This window comes from Manis pentadactyla, chromosome 4 (assembly GCF_030020395.1).
Source record: "Manis pentadactyla isolate mManPen7 chromosome 4, mManPen7.hap1, whole genome shotgun sequence".
NCBI lineage: Eukaryota > Metazoa > Chordata > Mammalia > Pholidota > Manidae > Manis > Manis pentadactyla.
The window spans coordinates 178,098,314-178,117,153 of NC_080022.1; the positions used below are offsets into that span (position 1 = coordinate 178,098,314).

At 34.2% G+C, this 18,840-nt stretch overlaps 1 protein-coding gene across 6 annotated transcripts in view; it reads left to right on the forward strand.

Annotated features, from left to right (window-relative positions):
* CEP112 (centrosomal protein 112) overlaps nucleotides 1-18,840 on the forward strand; it is a 405,933-nt gene that overhangs the window by 112,465 nt on the left and 274,628 nt on the right. For all 6 annotated transcript variants that reach the window (XM_057501633.1, XM_057501632.1, XM_036899724.2 and 3 more), the window contains 5 exons: nucleotides 1,139-1,293; nucleotides 1,601-1,730; nucleotides 2,511-2,603; nucleotides 3,332-3,391; nucleotides 11,417-11,496. In XM_057501633.1, the coding sequence (XP_057357616.1) occupies nucleotides 1,139-1,293; nucleotides 1,601-1,730; nucleotides 2,511-2,603; nucleotides 3,332-3,391; nucleotides 11,417-11,496 (518 nt within the window). The remainder of the gene's footprint in view (nucleotides 1-1,138; nucleotides 1,294-1,600; nucleotides 1,731-2,510; nucleotides 2,604-3,331; nucleotides 3,392-11,416; nucleotides 11,497-18,840) is intronic.

Consider the following 18,840-nt stretch of genomic DNA (forward strand, 5'->3'; position numbering starts at 1 on the left):
TGTAAATAATAAAAAATTTAAAAATAATTAGATGAATTGCAGTCATCACACAGTTTGCTTCTTGAATCAGAAAGTTGGCATCAGTATGTGCAAAGTATTTATATAATATTAAGATCCATAAATATAGATCTTGATACAGAAAGTACCTTCTTATTTCATGTAACGCTTATCTGCATAACAGGGTCACCTTTAATAGTGTCCTTACACAAAAGCCATGCCAGCTGCTACAAACACAGGTGTTAAACACAGATGCTTAGAGCCATCCTATTTTTTATTTTAAACCTGCTCAAACCAAACCTCACTTCTGCTGTTACTCTCACTCATCTTTTACCTTGTCTCTCTAGCTTGACTGCTGTCCTTCTTTCTCATTCTGAAATCCCTTTATTAACTTACAGTCTTTGTCTCCTTCTAGTGAGTGTTCTGTTTGGCATAGCCCCAGTACTTCCTAACCTTGGGTTGGTCTTCACAGATAGTGCCAACGAGACTGGTTTTGTCCATTTTGTGGGCTTCAGAGACATATACATACACACACACACACATCCTACTGATTATTTTATATATGTATAATATTTATATATTTTATATAGATATAAAATATATAAATATGTATATATTTATACATATATATCCTGTGCCACTTATGTGTTAACCTTTGCATTAAAATATGTGAGTTATATGTTTCCTTTTCCAATGTGTTATTACATTGCTCTTATAATTTAAAAAATATTCTAAACTTGAAGAGCAAGGAACACTCCTCAATACTCACCTACAAATGTGGATTTATTAAATTGCATAAAGTGAATGTAACCTTCCTGAGGATAGGGACTTTATCTTATTTACTGCTATGACAGTATATCCTGGAATAGTACCAGATTCAGTAAATATTCATTAAGTGAATGAATGAATAGCTGAAGCATATAAACATGATGGTGTTCGTTTTATGGGAAAAAGCAGTCTTTTTTTTTTTAAAGACTTGGTTAATTTAGCGGTTGGTTTGATTTTTATTAACATGGTTTATTATACATTTGTTTTCTGTTGTCTTTTCTCTAATAGGGTACGTATTTTCTTAGGTCGTTACTGATACAGAAGTGTTATAAAGTCAGTCAGAGGCTTTCTTAACAATGACTTATGCTTTTAGAACCAGATGGTCAAAGAACTGGAGGCCCGTGTCCAGCAGTTGACTGGGGAAGCAGAGAACAGTAATTTACAGAGACAGAAATTAGTTCAAGAAAAACTGGAACTTGAAAGATGTTACCAGATAACATGTACTGAATTACAAGAAGTAAAAGCAAGGTATTGTCTGAAGTCAAATGTCTATTTGGTATGGCTGCAAAGTACTGATACTAAGTCTAAAAATTATCTGCCAGAATTAATCACACCTAGTGCATTTAACCTTGGGAGGTTTCCAACCTAAATACTGCCATTTGTTAATTTTTTAAAGTCCCATTTAAAATAAGAAGCATAATGTTTAAAAACAGTTGATAAAAATGCAGATACTTATTTGATAGAATGCATTTGGATTTGGTTGATTAAAAAACTCCATTTTAGAGACTTATTCTAAATATATTAGAAGTATGTTTTATTCTCTCGTTTTTTTTAGGCGCAACACACTGCATAAAGAGAAAGATCACCTTGTAAATGATTATGAGCAAAACATGAAACTATTACAAAGCAAATATGGTGCTGATATAAACCTTCTGAAAAAGGAACATGCTCTTTCAGCTTCTAAGGTATTGTATATGCTGGCAGATACAGCCATGCAAAATAGTTATTTACTTATTCAGCACATGGCCACAGATAGCCATGTAGAAGCTAACTACTTGGCATTTGCAATTAGTCTCTCCTTTACTTTATTCTTAAAATAACTGAAACTTCAAGAATTTTTAGTGGTATTTAAAATACTGAAAATGCTAATTGTCTAATATATAGCATAACATAAATATTTAATAAACCAAATTCTGCTATAAGTTAACCCTTCTAAGCACCAAAGTTTTTAATGGAGGAGACAAAAAATTTAAGGAATGCTCAGTTGTGCTAATAATACATCTTTTTAGAGTAACTACATACATTATTATTATTATTATTTTGAAATTTTGGTTATGCGTTAGTTTTCCTATCACCCTCATTGGCACCTACAAACTTTTTGTCAGATCACTGAAACTTTCTGCAAAGAGTATCCCATAGCTATAATTCTAATGTAGTAAGTTACTTGATATTTCATGAGTTAAATGTTCCTGTGGATTTGGTTTAAAAATTTTTAAATGTTATCTGTAAACCTATTATTTTTACATCAGTATTATATTTTCATAACTTTATAAATACTATGCAGAATTTAATTTTTATTTTAAAAACTTAATTTCTGAACTTTAAAAAATATTTTTCATTGAGATTTGTAGATAAATATGAATTCTGATTAAACCTTCAGGGTGAAAAAAAGTGAATTTACTTCAAGTTCTAGGATGGTGCGAAAGTGAATATTCTGTCTTTTATTATTCTTAAAATCCTTTTAGGCATCTGGTATGATTAAAGAATTAGAACAGAACATCTGTCAATTAAAACAACAGTTACAGGAATTAGAACTTCAAAGAAAGCAACAACTAAGGGTGAGTCCTATATTGTCATACAGAAGAACAATGGCTATAACTTACCTTTGCTTTTCTTGATTTATATGTACAAATGAGAGTTGATTTAAAAAAAAGTCCAGGTAGTCATTTCTGATTATTTTATTGAATTGCATCATTTTTTATGTTATTTATTTTAACAAAAGTAGATGCTAACGGCATTTGGAGAGTAAAGAACAATTATTTTAATTTGAATAACTGCCTTTTTGAGATTAGTTTAAAAAAGAAATCTTATTTAAATATATTGTTATTTTAAAATAATTTCCTTCCTTTAAATTACTGTCTACCAATCTTTGTAGTATTTTGCACTCTCTCTCACCTTTTTAGATCTTTCCTTTTCCCTTGTAGTCAAAAAATACTAAGAACTGGTAGATGATATAACTTTGAATTTACTATTCCCATATTGATTCAGTTGGTCATTTTTAAGTAATCTCCTAATCCTAAGGGCCAGAAAGTTTCTCTTCCACTGTAAAGTAGGGACTTTTGAGAGTAGTAACATCTTCAGAAAACTAATGTTTTATGACCTCTAACATGAAACTACTCATATTTCTATTAGTCATATAGAAAATTGGACAGGTAGGGCTCTTTTAATAATATGCAAAACAAGTCAAATTTGTCATCAAGTAGACTGATTTATTTTATGAGATTATGAATTTTATTGGCTGGTAGCAATTTTAAATGTAATAAAAATGAGTATTTATTATTCACAGGATCAAGAAAATAAGTTTCAAATGGAGAAAAGTCATTTAAAATGCACCTATGAAAAAAAGGTAATATGTTTTGTGGAAAAGTATAACACATTTAAAATAGCAAAGGAGGCAGTTAAGAATGAGGGCTGATTTTTATTAAGCCATGCATTCTAGCCCTTAAAGAATAATTTTTTAAGTTTATTTCAACTAGCTAGTAATCAAATTTTGCTTCTTTATTTTTCATGTTCATAAATAGCTTCTTTATTAATTATATCAACATTTAAACATCATTCATAGGTCATATTTAATGAGTGAAGAATATTTATATTAATCTCTTGTAATAACACTTTGAAATTATATTTTCTTTCTACCAGTTTAAAAATATACAATTGATGAGAGTTATTTTTTAGTTTGTTGTATTGTATGCCTAACAAAAACTCTAAAACTCTAAATATTTAAAGCAAAGAATATGAAACAACAAAAGAATTAAAGAATTATCTAATACTTAAAAATTGATTATTGTTTCCTGTCACTCAGACTAGTGAATATATCTACTGATATATGCCAGTATCTCTGCTATCAGTAATAATTGGGGGTTAAGTGACACACTGTTAACACCTTCTGCAATAAAGTGCAGAGTTCTATTAGGTTTATGAATTTTAAAGTTCAGTTTTGAGTCATTTTCTATATAACATGGGAAGTAAATGAATAGTTGAAATAGCAAAGATTTTGTTGCTGCTTTGTAATTATTTACCATTCAAACATTTACCAAATTGATCAACTTGTGAAATACACACATAATAGATACTGAAAAAAAGGTTAACTCTTCAACAGTTACATACATATATATTAAACACAAAATCCTTAAAACATTTTGTAACGTGACATCTTTATCTATCCATATGGTCACTCAGCAGATATTTATTCAATGCTTTTATTGGCCAAGGAATCCTACTAGGTAGTAGGAGGGGAGAAGGGTTGAGGGTGAATTAGACATAGATTCTGCCCTCCAGGAGCTTAGTGTTTAGGAAGAAGAATGTTCTGTCATTTGGAAAAGTCATTGTTTCTACTGGTATAAATTGACTTGAATATATTCTCTTTAAAATTGTAATAAATTTTCTTTATTGCTGAAGATATTTTTTTGGCTGCCGTTTTAATACAGCTCAATGCAAGGTTTTAAATATGTTTCATGTCCACAAAATGGTATCTCAACAGAAGAGGGAAATATTGCTTTCACTGAAATAAAGAATTATATCAGTTTCTACTGTTGAGCCATGCAGCTTACCAAAAAGAACACCATACGTCATTGTAAGCCTTGCTCCCCACTGTGTAAGGCGTCTGCATCCTCTGGGTGTACTTGTTAGTCCACACTTCATTCTTTGAGCAGATATCTGGCTTCCTGTCCATAAGGAACAGCTTCTTGGCCTCCCACTCCGTTATCTTCTGTGGTCAGTCCTCTTCCTGAGAGATGGTATCTGCATACCTGTGAGACAGAGAGAGGGGCTGGAGCAAGGGGAAAGATGCACACTGACTGATTTTAGATGAACGCACTCCTATCCCGAATTCCTTTAAGCCCTACTGAGGACTGTTAGATACCGAGATAGAGCTGGACAGATAGTCTTTCTTCTACCACTGTCTTCACTAGTTAGCCACTAAGTGAACTAAGATTTCTGAATCAGCCCCTCTGCCTTCTGGACACACACAAGAAACAGAACGTTAGGCCCCAGTTCATTCCTTATCCATTAACCTTCTGACCATTCCTGCTTATTTCACTTCAGGGAGAGACCTAAATCCCTTTTACTAGGCATTGTTTTTTTAACTACAGCTTTTCCGTTTCCAAGAGGTATCAATTGGCCTAGTTTTTTAATAATTTAACTAGTTAAAGCATATTCATTGTTATCAATATAAATAAGATGTGTTTAAAATAATAGCAATCTTTAAAAGGAAAATAGGTGTAATTCTTCATATTGCATATGTTCTAGCATTATTTATGTTGGAAGAAAATCTTGCTCAGCATGTCACTTTTTGTTTTACAGTTAATTCTATAATCTCCTTTTAAATTTACGTCTTTTCTTCTTTCTTTATTAAACCTGCTGTGATCTCAGTCCTTGAAGATTTGATGTTTTGTACCCGCCTCAGGGAATAGCCTTTTTGACTGCTCAGAGAGCTGACGTAAATCTTACATGACTCTGGACTGTGTAACTAGATAGCTAAATGGGATGTATAGGGGTTTTGTTTGGTAGACAGCATTACAGGTGAGCACATTCAATAACTTTTGGTATAAAAACTTAGTTCTGAATATCAGTTCAGGAGGAGGAAATGCCATCTGAATGATATTATTTCCTCATGCCAATAAGAAAGCAGCATGAGAGATTCTGGCTTGTCTTTGAGGTAAGGGAAACAGCATTAGATGCTGTCCCTAATATAAGTGCACACATTATCTAATGGTCTTTATTGATCTCTAGTGGCTATTGCTTGCTCTTAAGATCTTTGAACATCAAACAAATAATAGGTAGTAAAACTAAATGTCATTGTTTAATGAAGTGTCCTAATCTGCTAAATCAGGAAATGGTTAGGCTAAATGATTTTACTAGCAAGGAAACACCTGCCTCCTACAAACAACCTATTGCTTGTTTTCCCAGCAGGCACCAGAGAGTAAAAGATGGTGCTGTTTACTTCAAGAAGTTCATGAGACAGATGTTAAGCATGTATATTCTAAAATGTGCTAGAATTGTAATATCTACTTATAATAATTCTGATGTAACTGCAGTTCAAAATCATTACAAATAGTTATTTCCAGTGTTTAGCAATTACATAATTCTTTTTAATTAGGTTAAAAATAATTTAAAATTTCCACAGCTTAACATATAACATACCGTGTAGTATTTTCCAAGCACTACTGGCATGATTTTCTTTAAGAGGACCTTAAAGAAGGACCTTGAATGAGGCTATAAAAAATGAAATTGTGCATTGTAACTGTAGAAGTCATGCAGCCAAACGCTCCATGTTTTCCATATTGAGAAACAGAGGTTAGAGTGGTTAGGAGACACAGTGGGGTCATCAAGATAAGTGATGTATGGGTCAGCAGCAGTTCAGTGCTTTTCTTATGCTCTGATGTCTGCCATGGAATACCTATTTCCTTACACAGACAAGTCTACATATATACATACTCATTCTTAGTTATACAAGTACTTGTATAAATTTCTTGATTACTTAAATTCTTGGGTTGTAAGCGAGTAAATATACATTTAAATGTGCTTGTGTCTGCTTAAATTAGTAATTTACAACAAATTCATGTCTGAGAATATATTCTGTATCTTAAGCTATCTGGTTTGTATTTTCATTATTTAAATTTATTTAAATAATTAAAATACACTTGGTATTAACAATGTATATTTGGGAAATGATTGCAAGAAAATCAACTCACATTTTCTCCTTAAGTCCACTTCCTTTAGTAATTGAAAAGGAAAGGTTGACAATAGCGTTATGTCTGTCACCCACAACTCTGAAATACAGGCAAAAACTAAAAATACAATCCCCAAAGGCCCTTAAACTTACAATACAAATATATTCAAGTGAGAACAAGTGAGCGAGCAAACAAACCCAGGGCACCATTCGCTGACTCTCCTAGTGTGGGTCGTGGGTTGTGCTGGGTGCTGGGGATATAAAAATAAATGAGGAACAGCTTCTAGCTTTAAGGAACCCTCAGCTCAGAAGTCTCTGCATTGGCAAACATGCATGTATAACTCAGAGGGAAGCCTTTCGTTCTCCCACCGAAATAGTCCCATTCCTGCTTTGAAATGGTTCTAATAGTTTTAGAAGCAATAAATTAGCTCAAGGTGCTTGAGTTAGCATACTGACCAGCTTCAGGAAGTGGCAGCTGAAAATTTGACATAGGTTAAGATTTACTAGAGAGTGATAAAAAGCACTTACAAGAACTCAAAATTCTTAGCAATTGAGGGGCCATTTTCTGAAAGAGCAATTATGCATTATGGGAATTACTGCATTATGGCATGCTGTGATTTTGGGTGTTCTTAATGGCCTTGAGTTTTCAAGAAAATGTGTATAGAGTATTCAGTCTGAGAAGGTAAAAATTTTTAACATATTTGAGCATCTATTATGTTCCCAGTGTTGTTTTAAGAGCTTTACATGGAGTAACTTATTAACTCATCACAGTTTTTTTTATATACTCACTGTTACCATCCCTATTTTTCAGAAGATGCCACTGAGCAGTGTTAAGTAACTTGCGAAGGAGTAGGGAGAGAAACCCATGCAGTTTGACTCCAGAGCTTGCATTCATAATCACCATGTGATTTTAGGTAGATTTTTCTAGAAAATGGCTAATCTTTTGAAGTTTTCACTTAGAGGGATGAATCTCAGTTTTGCTTTCATGCAGAGAGTTCTGAGTCCCAGGAAAAACCTTAGCAGAAAGTGGAGGGGAACCCCTGGCAGCACAGTGCTCTGAAGATACAGCTCCAGTATGTAAAATACTGTTGACCCCTCCATAACTCTGAGAGCAGCTCCTTGGTAGTCTTCCACGTAATGTATCTTTTCGAGTACCAGAGAAGTAGGTTGTGAGGTGTGGAGAAAAATGCCTCAGCAGAAATCCCCAGGTCCAGCAGGGGTTTTCCTGGGACCTGCATTTCGTCTGCAGCTCCGAGGAGACCACACCAGGAGACATGTAATAGAAGCAAGGTTATGGCCCCTGTATTTTTTGTCAAGCACCAAATCTGAATGGATAATATACCGTTTAAGAATGAGTAGGATAAAAGAGCCAAAATGGGGTCAGTGGAAAAATACTGTAGAGAAAAGAAATGACAGCACTATACAGAAGGCTTAGTGAAAGGGGTTTCTTTTGAAAACGTATAGCTCCAAAAGCAAACATTAAGGACCTCGTAGTAGAATACCAGCAGATATGATAGCTCTGAAAGAGGAATAGATACTATAATGAAGTAAAAGGATGAAGAGAACATGGATGTAATTGTCGTGGGAAGGATTGTAAAGGACCTAAAATCACAACAGCAGATTTAAAAGCCACATAGGAGCTGGTTAGGGTAGAACAGATGTGAAGAATCACATCAGTGATATGGAGGACAAAACATGGTCTTTCAGACCACAAAGGAAAAGGGCGAAGGATAACAACAAAAAATTGAGAAAGGAGATAGATATTAAGACAGAAAACAGAAAATCAGTATACAATACTTGGTATTCCTGATTGGTGGGGAGCTCAGAATAAATTAACACAAAAATAAAGATATAAGAAAACGCTTCTAAAGGTCTGTGTTGGCAAACTTAGAAGATTTACCCTGTATCAGACAAAAATCAAAAAAGAGATTAAAATCATTTCAACTGCAGCACAGAGAGAATTGTTATAAGTATCCAGGTCACAGCAAGAGGAGAGCAAAAGCCAGATGACTAGTCCTCTCGGTTGCAAATTTAAATGTCATAAAACAGTAGAGTGACATATGCTGTTTTTAGGCTAAATATTATGACTCAGTAATCTTAGACACACACTTTCCTTTGTGTATGAAGGCAACAGCATGACATTTTTTGATATATAAAACCTTAGAGATATATCTTTTTGAAAACAAAATGATTGGATGATGCACTTCAATTAGCCTAAGGGTAAGCAAAAATCAAATCAAAACAAAACAAAAAATTCTCAAAAATAAAAAAGGAGTAGTGGTAAATGCCAAAATTAACTATAATAGAGATAAATTTAAATGTTTATTATGTACATGATGTAAAACAATACAAATGTCAGAAAAAACTTGAGAGAAGAGATGTAAAGTTAAAAAACAATGTTAAAATAGCTCTCTGGATCAAAATTCCCAGAACACTTAAAAGAAAACTCAAATGGATAGGAGAAGGAGCAGTAAACAAGTGCAAAGCTCTTATTTAAAGAGAGAGGACACAAGGTTGTTTTCACTTGTTGAATATTAGAGAAATATAGGTTAAAAATAATTGTGAAATCTTTATATATCATTGATTAAATTAAAAACTGAATCCATCTGTCAATCTATCAGAACATGGAGGAGTTTGGAACAAAAACATTCCACATAAAAAGGGAACATAAAAAAACGGGAAGCATAAAGAAAAATTATGTAAATAATATTTTAGTGACAGCGATAAACTCAATAATCTCTCCCTTTGAAAGAATAAAATGTATAATTTGGGCCAAAAGCTAAATCAATGATATTTATAACAGACTTAAACTTGATTAACAGAGAAAGATTAGCTAAGTTTGGATAGGCGTTGTGGATATGGAGGGGGTTGGGTAGGTAAGTACAAAGAAGCAACACCAATCAAAAGTAACTGTTGAGGTATTAGCTGTATTGATACCAGTTTCTCCCATTAACTTTCCTTCCCAACTGTATTCCCTCCACCTTCCACTAAAATAGATTTGCTTCTCTTGGTATTTTCACTTAAGTTGCTGTTTGGATTTCCACTTAAGATTTTATTTCAAGAAAGGATTTTACTGGTATAAAAACCCATATTTGCAAAATGTCCGCATTAGGTCATCTCTGAGTTTAATTTTGGGACTTTAATTCTTTGATTCTATATATTTAAGAGACTAGATCAGTGTTGGAATGGTGATCTGTTGCTTTGTTACTGTATTTATTCCAGTTTAGCCTGCCTACTATGTGCCACACTCTGTAATACACACTAGGGATCCAAGATAAGTAATATAGTTCTTTTAATTGCGAACTCCATAAACTTTTGGACAATAAACTTTTCTTTCCCCATGTAAAATAAAATAAATATAGTGGCCAAAATTTGCAAGGCAGGTTAGTTGCTCCTTCTCCTCCTACTGAAGTCGGGATCTATGGGGTATTTTAATTTTACCATTTAAAATAAGGAGCTGAGGGGTGAATTCTCCTGGTAATCTGCCCTCCTACCACCCTTCCTGTTCCTCTCTATTTCTCAGTTTTTCTCACCATGATTGCCCTCATAGCAGCCAGAGAAGGGTTTTGATATTCTCGTGGAAAATTCCTCTTCTCTCTCCTTTCAGTTTACAAGCAGACAGTTGATTTTATGTATTTATTTTACTAAACACCAAGGGGAAAACCTACAAGAGAATTATACCAGGAAAAGGTCAAAGAATATAGGTTTTGGAGTTGTATAGACCTCCATCCAAACTAATACAGATGCCTGACTACAGGTATCTTTGGCTAGCACTGATTAAGTATTTTAAATGATTTGTGACTATGTGTTGTGTGTGACTTGGTGTGCGTGATTGTGTGATGGTGTGCATGTGACCATGTGTGTGTTGTTGGTTTTGCTCTTGATCTTCCTCTCCCACCCCACCTACCCACCGGTGCGCATTCACCCTCACATATATAGCTGGTGTCCCCACTCCCTAAGTGACACAACCTACCAGCAAGGCTCTGCACCCTCAGTTGTCATGTGTATGTGGAAGCATGGCTGCTGCTGTTTTAATCCCCCCCTTTCCTTCCAGCTGGACCAGTTTCCTTTGCCATTTTTTTACCCATATAATGTTGACCTGGGTATATTTATCTGCATTTGCGTATGAGCAGTTTTCTGTGAGAATTTTCTTTTAGCCCTCATTATTCATGCTGCCATTTTCCCAACTCAAAGGATGCCATATTTAGGTAAGAGATACTCTGTTGGGGATATTTCCTCCTAAATGCAGTAAATGGTTATGCAAATCATTCCCAGTACTAGAAGAGAAGCCTATTTCATCATAACCTGTTTGTGTTTGGGGAATATAGACACAATTTATATTGCATTCTCCTGAATCTCATGAGATTCCTTTCCTTTTAGTTAATATGTAATTTAAAAAAAATCCAAAAATGATTGTTCTCTTTTTGAGTTTATTACATGTCAGTTTATTTTTTAGGGACTCCACATGCAGGTAGATTCAAATGATTATTCACTTTGACCAGAAAATTGGTATTAGAAGTATATAGTATTAAAATAATTGTATAGTATATAATTATGGTTAACCAAGTCTCAATCTTGAAATATCAAAATATAATTTTATATTAAAAATGGATTTAAGACTACTCTTTCATTGTTTATATTTTTCTTTTGAATAAACTTCACTTGTCTTCTAGTAAATTTTACAAGCCTTTATCATGACAGGTTCATGACTTGCAGAGTGAACTTGATAAAGAGAAAGAAGATGCTCAAAAGAAAATCCATAAATTTGAGGAAGCTTTGAAGTGAGTAAAATTATATGTTTAATTGAAAAATACTCTTATTTCTTAACAGTGAGACAAATTAAGTAGCTAGAACCTAAACATCATGTACTTATAATAGCCTTGCTATGGTTTACTTTGAGTGGATTTTCCATCATGAGTCTCTATTTTCAGAATTTTATTACTAACCAGTAAATTTTTTTTAAAAAAAGGAAAAATCAGTTCAGCTGTTTTTAAGTGATAGGAATGTAAGAAAATAGAACTTAGTGGTTTCAGATGTTTTCTTCCTCTTAAATGAAAACAGATTTTTAAAAAATCAACCCAGATTTAGGCTTTAGAGCATTTAGAAATTCTTCTATAGGTTTTTTTGAGAAATGTGGGTAATGAGATGTTCCAGTTGTAACATTTGAAAATGGACTATTATACAGGCATTGTTTAGGAAAAGTTTTGTCTCGTGATGGGATACTTAAACAGATACATTAAAGTATTAGATTTTATTTGTCTTTCCATTCATTTACTAAGTTGATTAGGCCTTACTTATCACTAGGTTTTATGTTGCACATATGAGCTGAGAAAACATTGATTTATTCAACAAATATTGAGTTCCCACCAAGTGTCAGGCAATGTGTAGTACCTTCCCACACGACCTTTAAGTCTGGTTGGGAAGATAGTCAAGAAGTTTGGCAGTTTATACCATAGAGTGATAAGAACTTTAATAGAAGAAAGGTCAGCAGGGTACCTGACCCAAGAAAGTGATTTAAGAAATGAAGTGCATTTAATCTAGTTAACTCCCAGAGAATCAGCTAATTCCATTTTTCTTCCCAAATCTCCAAACAGGAATAACTTACAGAAAGGCCAAAAAGAACACCCACAATCAAACAAACTTAGTATCAAATTCTGCCTGGGAGATTGCATAACCACTCCCTAGTCTCACTTGGTTTGTTAGTACAATGTTTTGGCTGAGTTGCTGTATAGATCATCTTAATTTATGTACCATGGTATAACAGGATATCAATTGTTTATCTACACAAGGATTTGGTGCTTAATTGTTCACATATCACCACATATGAATTAGATGCAATCCTAAGAGAGCTATAATATTCATCAAACACTAAGTCATAAGTGTATTTTGTATTGCAACTTCAGTAATGACTAAACTAGAGCATTCTTGCTTTCTTAATGGATAGGGTGCCCTCCCTTTGTTCATTAATTCATTTTTTTCTCCTTAAAATGTTGTTTACAACTTTCTTCACCTATTTGATTTACCACTTTCTCTTTTTTTCTACTTGTCTATGTTTTGTAATTTTTTTTTTACTCTTTTCATTGGTTTGTTGGTTTGTATTTTATTTCCCTAAAGGAAGAGATAATCCCTTTTAATAACAGCAAATCAGCAAGTATTTATTTAGTACCTAGAGTTCTGTATATTGTAGTATCATATTAAACTTCTATATATTGTAGTATCATGTTAAGAGTTTAGAAGATATAGCTCAAGACACCACTGTTCTTATCCATTTTATAGTCCAGGTAGGGCATTGGAAGTACTTGGAGTACCAGGCATTAAATTGCTGACAATAAGTGCAACTGAATTCAGAAAGATGTTTTCCAGTGGGATAGTGGGAGTTTATGTGTAAAACAATGTAGTATCTTTTAATGTTCACTGATAGATTATGAAAGAACACTGAAACCCCCTGTTAATCCCATTCCTCTGACACCAAATGCAATGGTGTCCTTTTTTATACATATGTATAACAATAACAATGTTATACATAGCAGTAATAGTAGTATAACTCAGTTTGGGTTCCTGGACCCGATTCCAATGTGTGTAAGTATGTGGGAGGGGGTCTTCCCACACATAACACCAAGCAATTCTTGAATACCAGCAAGGTGTCCAAGAACTCAACTCAATTCTAATACTGTCTGCCTGGAGAGCACCAGATTCCCAGGTTAAGTAAGGGCTCCCGTCCTACAAGAGTGCCCTATACCCCCAACTCCAGAGGCCAGGATGTTACCTCTGCTTCTGACCTAGCAGCTACAGATTGGAGGTTCCCAGGACCCTCCCCCTTTGGTTCCATTAATTTGCTAGAGTGGCTCACAGAACTCAGGAAAACACTTAGGTTTACCAGTTTAAAAAAGGATACCATAAAGGATACAAGTTAACAGCCAGATGAAGAGAGACACAGGCAAGGTCCCAAATAAAGGAGCTTCCATTCTTGTTGAGCTTGGGGCCTGGCTCAGTAGCACATGGAGGCGTCTGGTTCCCCAAGCGTAGAAGCTCTCTCTGACAGAGAAGTAGGATCCAACTGAGCAGAGCAGGCAGAGCAGAGAGAGAAGCTCTTCCTAGGGGTTTTTCTGAGGGCTTCATTGCATAGTCATGATTGACTGCATTATTGGCCAGTGGCTGAATCAACTGCCAGCCCCGCCCTTGGGTGGGGACCCAAAAGTCTCTCAATAGCATGACAAAACACCTGTTTCACCTTTAAGACTGCAGTGTTTTCAGGAACTGTGGATGAAGACCAGATATACCTGGGAAATATATGACCAAATATGTATTTCTTATACGTCATTATATTGCACCCCCATAGTAGTCTGTATGCAGCATAATCATTTCCTGAGCCAAGTAACACTCTTTAAAGCTTTAAAGGTCTTTACCAACATACCAAATTTTACTTGGAATTAAAAAAGCTATTTTAGACTATTTTAGACTCTTAAAGCAGGAGTTATCTGGCTTGAAAAAGGCTATCTTAGATGATTTTAGACTCCTGTATAGCAGAGCAAGTTATTGTGTGGTCTGAACTTCAAAGTAAACAGCACCCATTGGCTATTTTCCTGAAGGAAAATATTCTGAGGGGCAATTGTTATTGCTTTTAAATCTAAGAATAGTATAGATCCAGTTGGTCCAGAGATAATTCTTTTTCTAAAGAACAGCTGTATGGTATAGAAATTTGCCTTGATTACTAGCAATTTTTCTTCTGTAATAAATGTATAGAAAGGTGAAAAATATCAGTTTTAGAATGTGGTTGTATTCATTCATTTAATCATTCTTTCACTCAATAAGGGTTTATTTCTTCTGTGCATTTGAATGTATAATAGAGGGTGTCAGAGAACAGAAATATGTACATATGAATTCATATGCATGCGGATACATGATAATGTGTTCAACTCCGTCTTTGCTTTACAGCCCAAGCAGATACTTCAGAACCTAGGGTTATTTAAGAGGGACACTCATTTGAAGTTAGCATTCACTTTAAATGCCAACTGCGTAAAGCTAATTTGCCTATTGTTATTGGTTTTCAGAAATAAAACTAGTTTAATATTATGGCCCTACTTACCACTTTTTACAGTTTTTATTCTGTACATATCCTAAACATTTTTTGCTCCCTATTTCATGTTTATCATAGAAAAAAATTGTAATAATTTCCCCAAACTGAAAGTTATCTGAAACTCTAACTGTAAATAGTATGTATTTTATGTGTTCATTTTTCATTTTTTTAAAATAAGTAAAGTATATGGAAAACTTACTAGACTAATGAATGGGAAATGACCATATATGACAACATAATTTGGTGTAAGTCTTTGAAGGACTAACATTGGAAAAGTATATATCCTTTTGGAGGAGTTAAAATCTATAAATAACATATGTAAATAGTACAGATATACAGTTTATTTCTTTTTCAATATTCATATGTTTACCAAATTTGATTTCTAAGTTTTTGGTACTATAAAAACAGTAAAGCATTGTTCTGGGATACTGTATCATTTGTCTATTTTAAACTATTCGGTGAAACATTATAGAGTCATCTTTTTGATTGGTACTTTTTTCAAACTCTTCTTTTGCAGTAAAATACAAAACTATCTTGAAACACATTAATTTTTTTGCATTGTCAAACTGTAAACACTATAAATATTTCTACCCTGACGCTAATATGCATAAGCTCTCTGTTTTTCAGTTGGTGCTGAAAATATGTAGTGCTGGTTTCACTAGAACATAATACAATACTGTTCTTTAGATGATATGGTTATAAATGTCACTACAGGAAGCAAGCCTTTATTTAACTTAAACATATTGCTTTTGTTGTAGTTGCTATACATACATACATACATAAATGTGACTGTATGTGAATGTGTATACCACAAATAAAACTTCTACTGGGTTTTAAAAAAAATGCAGAGAGAGAAAGCAAATTCAAATCTGGACATAACCTTTCAGGCCAGAGGGCTCTTGACATTACTGAAACAAATTAATCATGCATTTTTGTTAAAAAGAGGCATCTTGTGAAAATTGGATATTTCATTAGTCTTCCTTTTAATCATTGTCTTGAATTTTTGCCACAATTACTTTATAATCCATAAACTTATGTTTAGCTGACTTTTTGCAAATGTATGCAAAATATAAATTTAGATATATTAGATACTTGATTATATATATATATATAGGAATGTCTGTTAAGTTTGCTCATGGGCTTTGCTGTAAATATACTATGAGGAAAAGTGAAACAGTGGCTAACTGTATCCTTACAATTTTTAAGTTTTTAAAGCTAATAATGGAGTCCTATGGTTCAAATGTGAAAGATAAAATTTTTTTACAGTAAGAGTTTTTCTCACCTATAATGGAAGGATACTCTGACACAGTATTTTAAGAGCTGTTAGGAGGCCTATGGAATACAGAATAAGAAATAGAGCTTTCTAATAAGTGTACAATTATGATATTTTTAATGAAAGTAAAAGGTATTCTCCATGGGAGATTATCATACATTTTAGACATGCTTTAAGTTTTCTTCCGGGAATTCACATGTAATACATAGGTTTATTTTCCACTTTTAATTTATCAATCAGACTTTTTAAACTTGAATCTGATTGTAGCACACGTATGTTGATTCCTAATGTCAGAGTAGGTTATTGTGCACTGCTTGTCAATCCCAAGAGAGTAAGACACAGTGCACTGGTTACCAATCCCTGGGGAGGACTCCTGACTCCATGGAGGTTAGTAAAGACCATCACAATGCCAGCCACCAGGAATAGAAGTCCAAACACTTCTGTCCACTTCCTCTGAGTACTGGAGTCACCAAGAATACACAGTGCTCAAGCACACTGAATGGAACAATGCTTTACTTACATAGAGAAGAGAAGACAGAGCAAGGTCAGCATCAGGAGTGGGTTTGGTCCCTTGCAGGCAACGAGTGTCTTCCCATGGCCAGTGCATGGCAGGTTGCCTACCTCTCCTGTGGTGCAGTAAGAAGACCTGTCCCCTTCCAGGGGAGGACAGATATAACAGTGGGGTTGGCCAGGTGCTATATGATGCACACACTTGAAGCAAAAACGAAAGACCATTCTTCGAGCTGAAACAGGGAAAGATATTCCCACCCAAGGCGGTAAGCCCCGCACAGGACTTGTGGGCTCTTTCTCTTTGGTAAGGGAGTGTTCCAAGCCCAAGGCCCATTCTTAGGTGACTGAGTGGGGGTTAAAAGATGCATGAGACTGCCTGTCCCAACACCTAAGTGTCCTGATATTTCAAGGTAGGTAAGTGCCTGAACTGTACTTTAGGGAGATTATCCTGGCAGGAGTGAGATTATCATAAATTCGAGTAATAAGAAATGGCAAGCAAGAAAATAAGGAAGATGAGGCTGCAGTGATAGTCCATGTAAGACTACTTTCCTCCAGGGAAAGCAGGTTCTCTGAAACTGTTGTCTTATCTAAGCACATTTTTTATTTTTCATTCAGAGTCAAAATGAACTTTCATAAGTAATTTCCAAGAGGTATGCTAATAGAAAGCTACACTGTTTTGTATTTTTATTCCATGTAGGAGTAATATAGATTGTTGAGTAAATGCAAACATGACTATAAATGCTGAATTTTAAAAACACTAGTTCATGATATCAGAAGATACAAATTTAAAGATTTTTAACTTTTTTGTTAAATTTTTTCCAGTTTTAGTGAGGTATAATTGACATATGACATTTCCAAGTTTAAGGTGCATGTGTACCTTATATATTGTGAAATGATTACCACCACAGCATTAGCTAATATCTCCATCGGTTTGCATCATTACTTCTTTTTGTGGTGAGAACATTTAAGGTCTACTCTTCAGTAACTTTTGAGTGTATAATACAGTATTGTTAACTATAATCGCCATGCTGTACATCAGATGCCAAGAACTTATTCATTTTATATGGGGAAATTTGTACTCTTTAACAAACATCTCCCCATTCTCCCTCCCCTCCCAGCCCCTGATACCCACCACTTTACTCTATTTCCATGAATTGGACTTTTAAAGTTTCCATCTACAAGAGCTATCATACAGAATTTGTCTTTCTCTGTCTCACTTAAGTCACTTAGCATAGTGCTATCAATGTCCATCAGTGTTTTTGCAAATGGCAGGATTTCTTTCTTTTTTATGGCTGAATAATATTCCATTATATAGATATTCCAATATGTGTGTACCACATCTTTATCCATTCACCTGCTGATGGTCACTTAGGTTGTATCCATAGCTTAATTGTTGTGAATAATGCTGCAGTGAACATTAGAGTACAGATGTCTCTTCAAGGTGTGATTTCATTTCCTTTGGATATATACTCAGAAGAAGAATTGCTGTATTTTATGATAGTTCTATTTTTAATTTCTTGAGGAACCTCTATACTGTGTTACATAGTAGCTGTGCCTCTTTACATTCCTACTAACAGGGTAAAGGGCTCCCTTTTCTCCACATGCTTGCCCACCTGTTATCTCATGTCTTTTTGATAATAGCCATTCTAACATTTGATAATGAGCTAATGAAGTGATAGCTCATTGTGGTTTTGATTTGCATTTCCCTGATAATTAGTGATGTTGAGTATCATTTCATGCACCTGTTCGCCATTTGTATGTCCTCTTTGTAAAAATATCTATTTAGTTCCTCTGCTCATTTTCAAATCAGATTGTTCTTTTGCTGTTGAGTTGTATGAGTTCTTTATATAATTGGGATATTAGTCCCTTATGAGATATATAGTTTGCAAATATTTTCTCCCATTCCATTATTTGCCTTTTCATTTTATTGATTGTTTCTCTGTGCAGAAGCTTTTTAGCTTGTTAAGGTTTCATTTATTAATTTTTGCTTTTGTTCCTTGCCTTTGATGTCTTATCCAAAGTACTTTACCAAGAACAATGTCAAGAAGATTTTTACCTGTTTTCTTCAGGGAGTTTTTTTTTTTTAGCAGGTTTTATGTTTATGTCTTTAACCCAAATCTCTCCCCAGGTTTGGGAGATTCTCACCATTATTTCTTTGTCTATTTACTTATCCGGTTTTATCGAGTTATAATCGTCATACATCACTGTAAGAGTTTCAGGAATACAGCATAAAGGTTTGACTTGTATAAATTATGAAATGGTTAG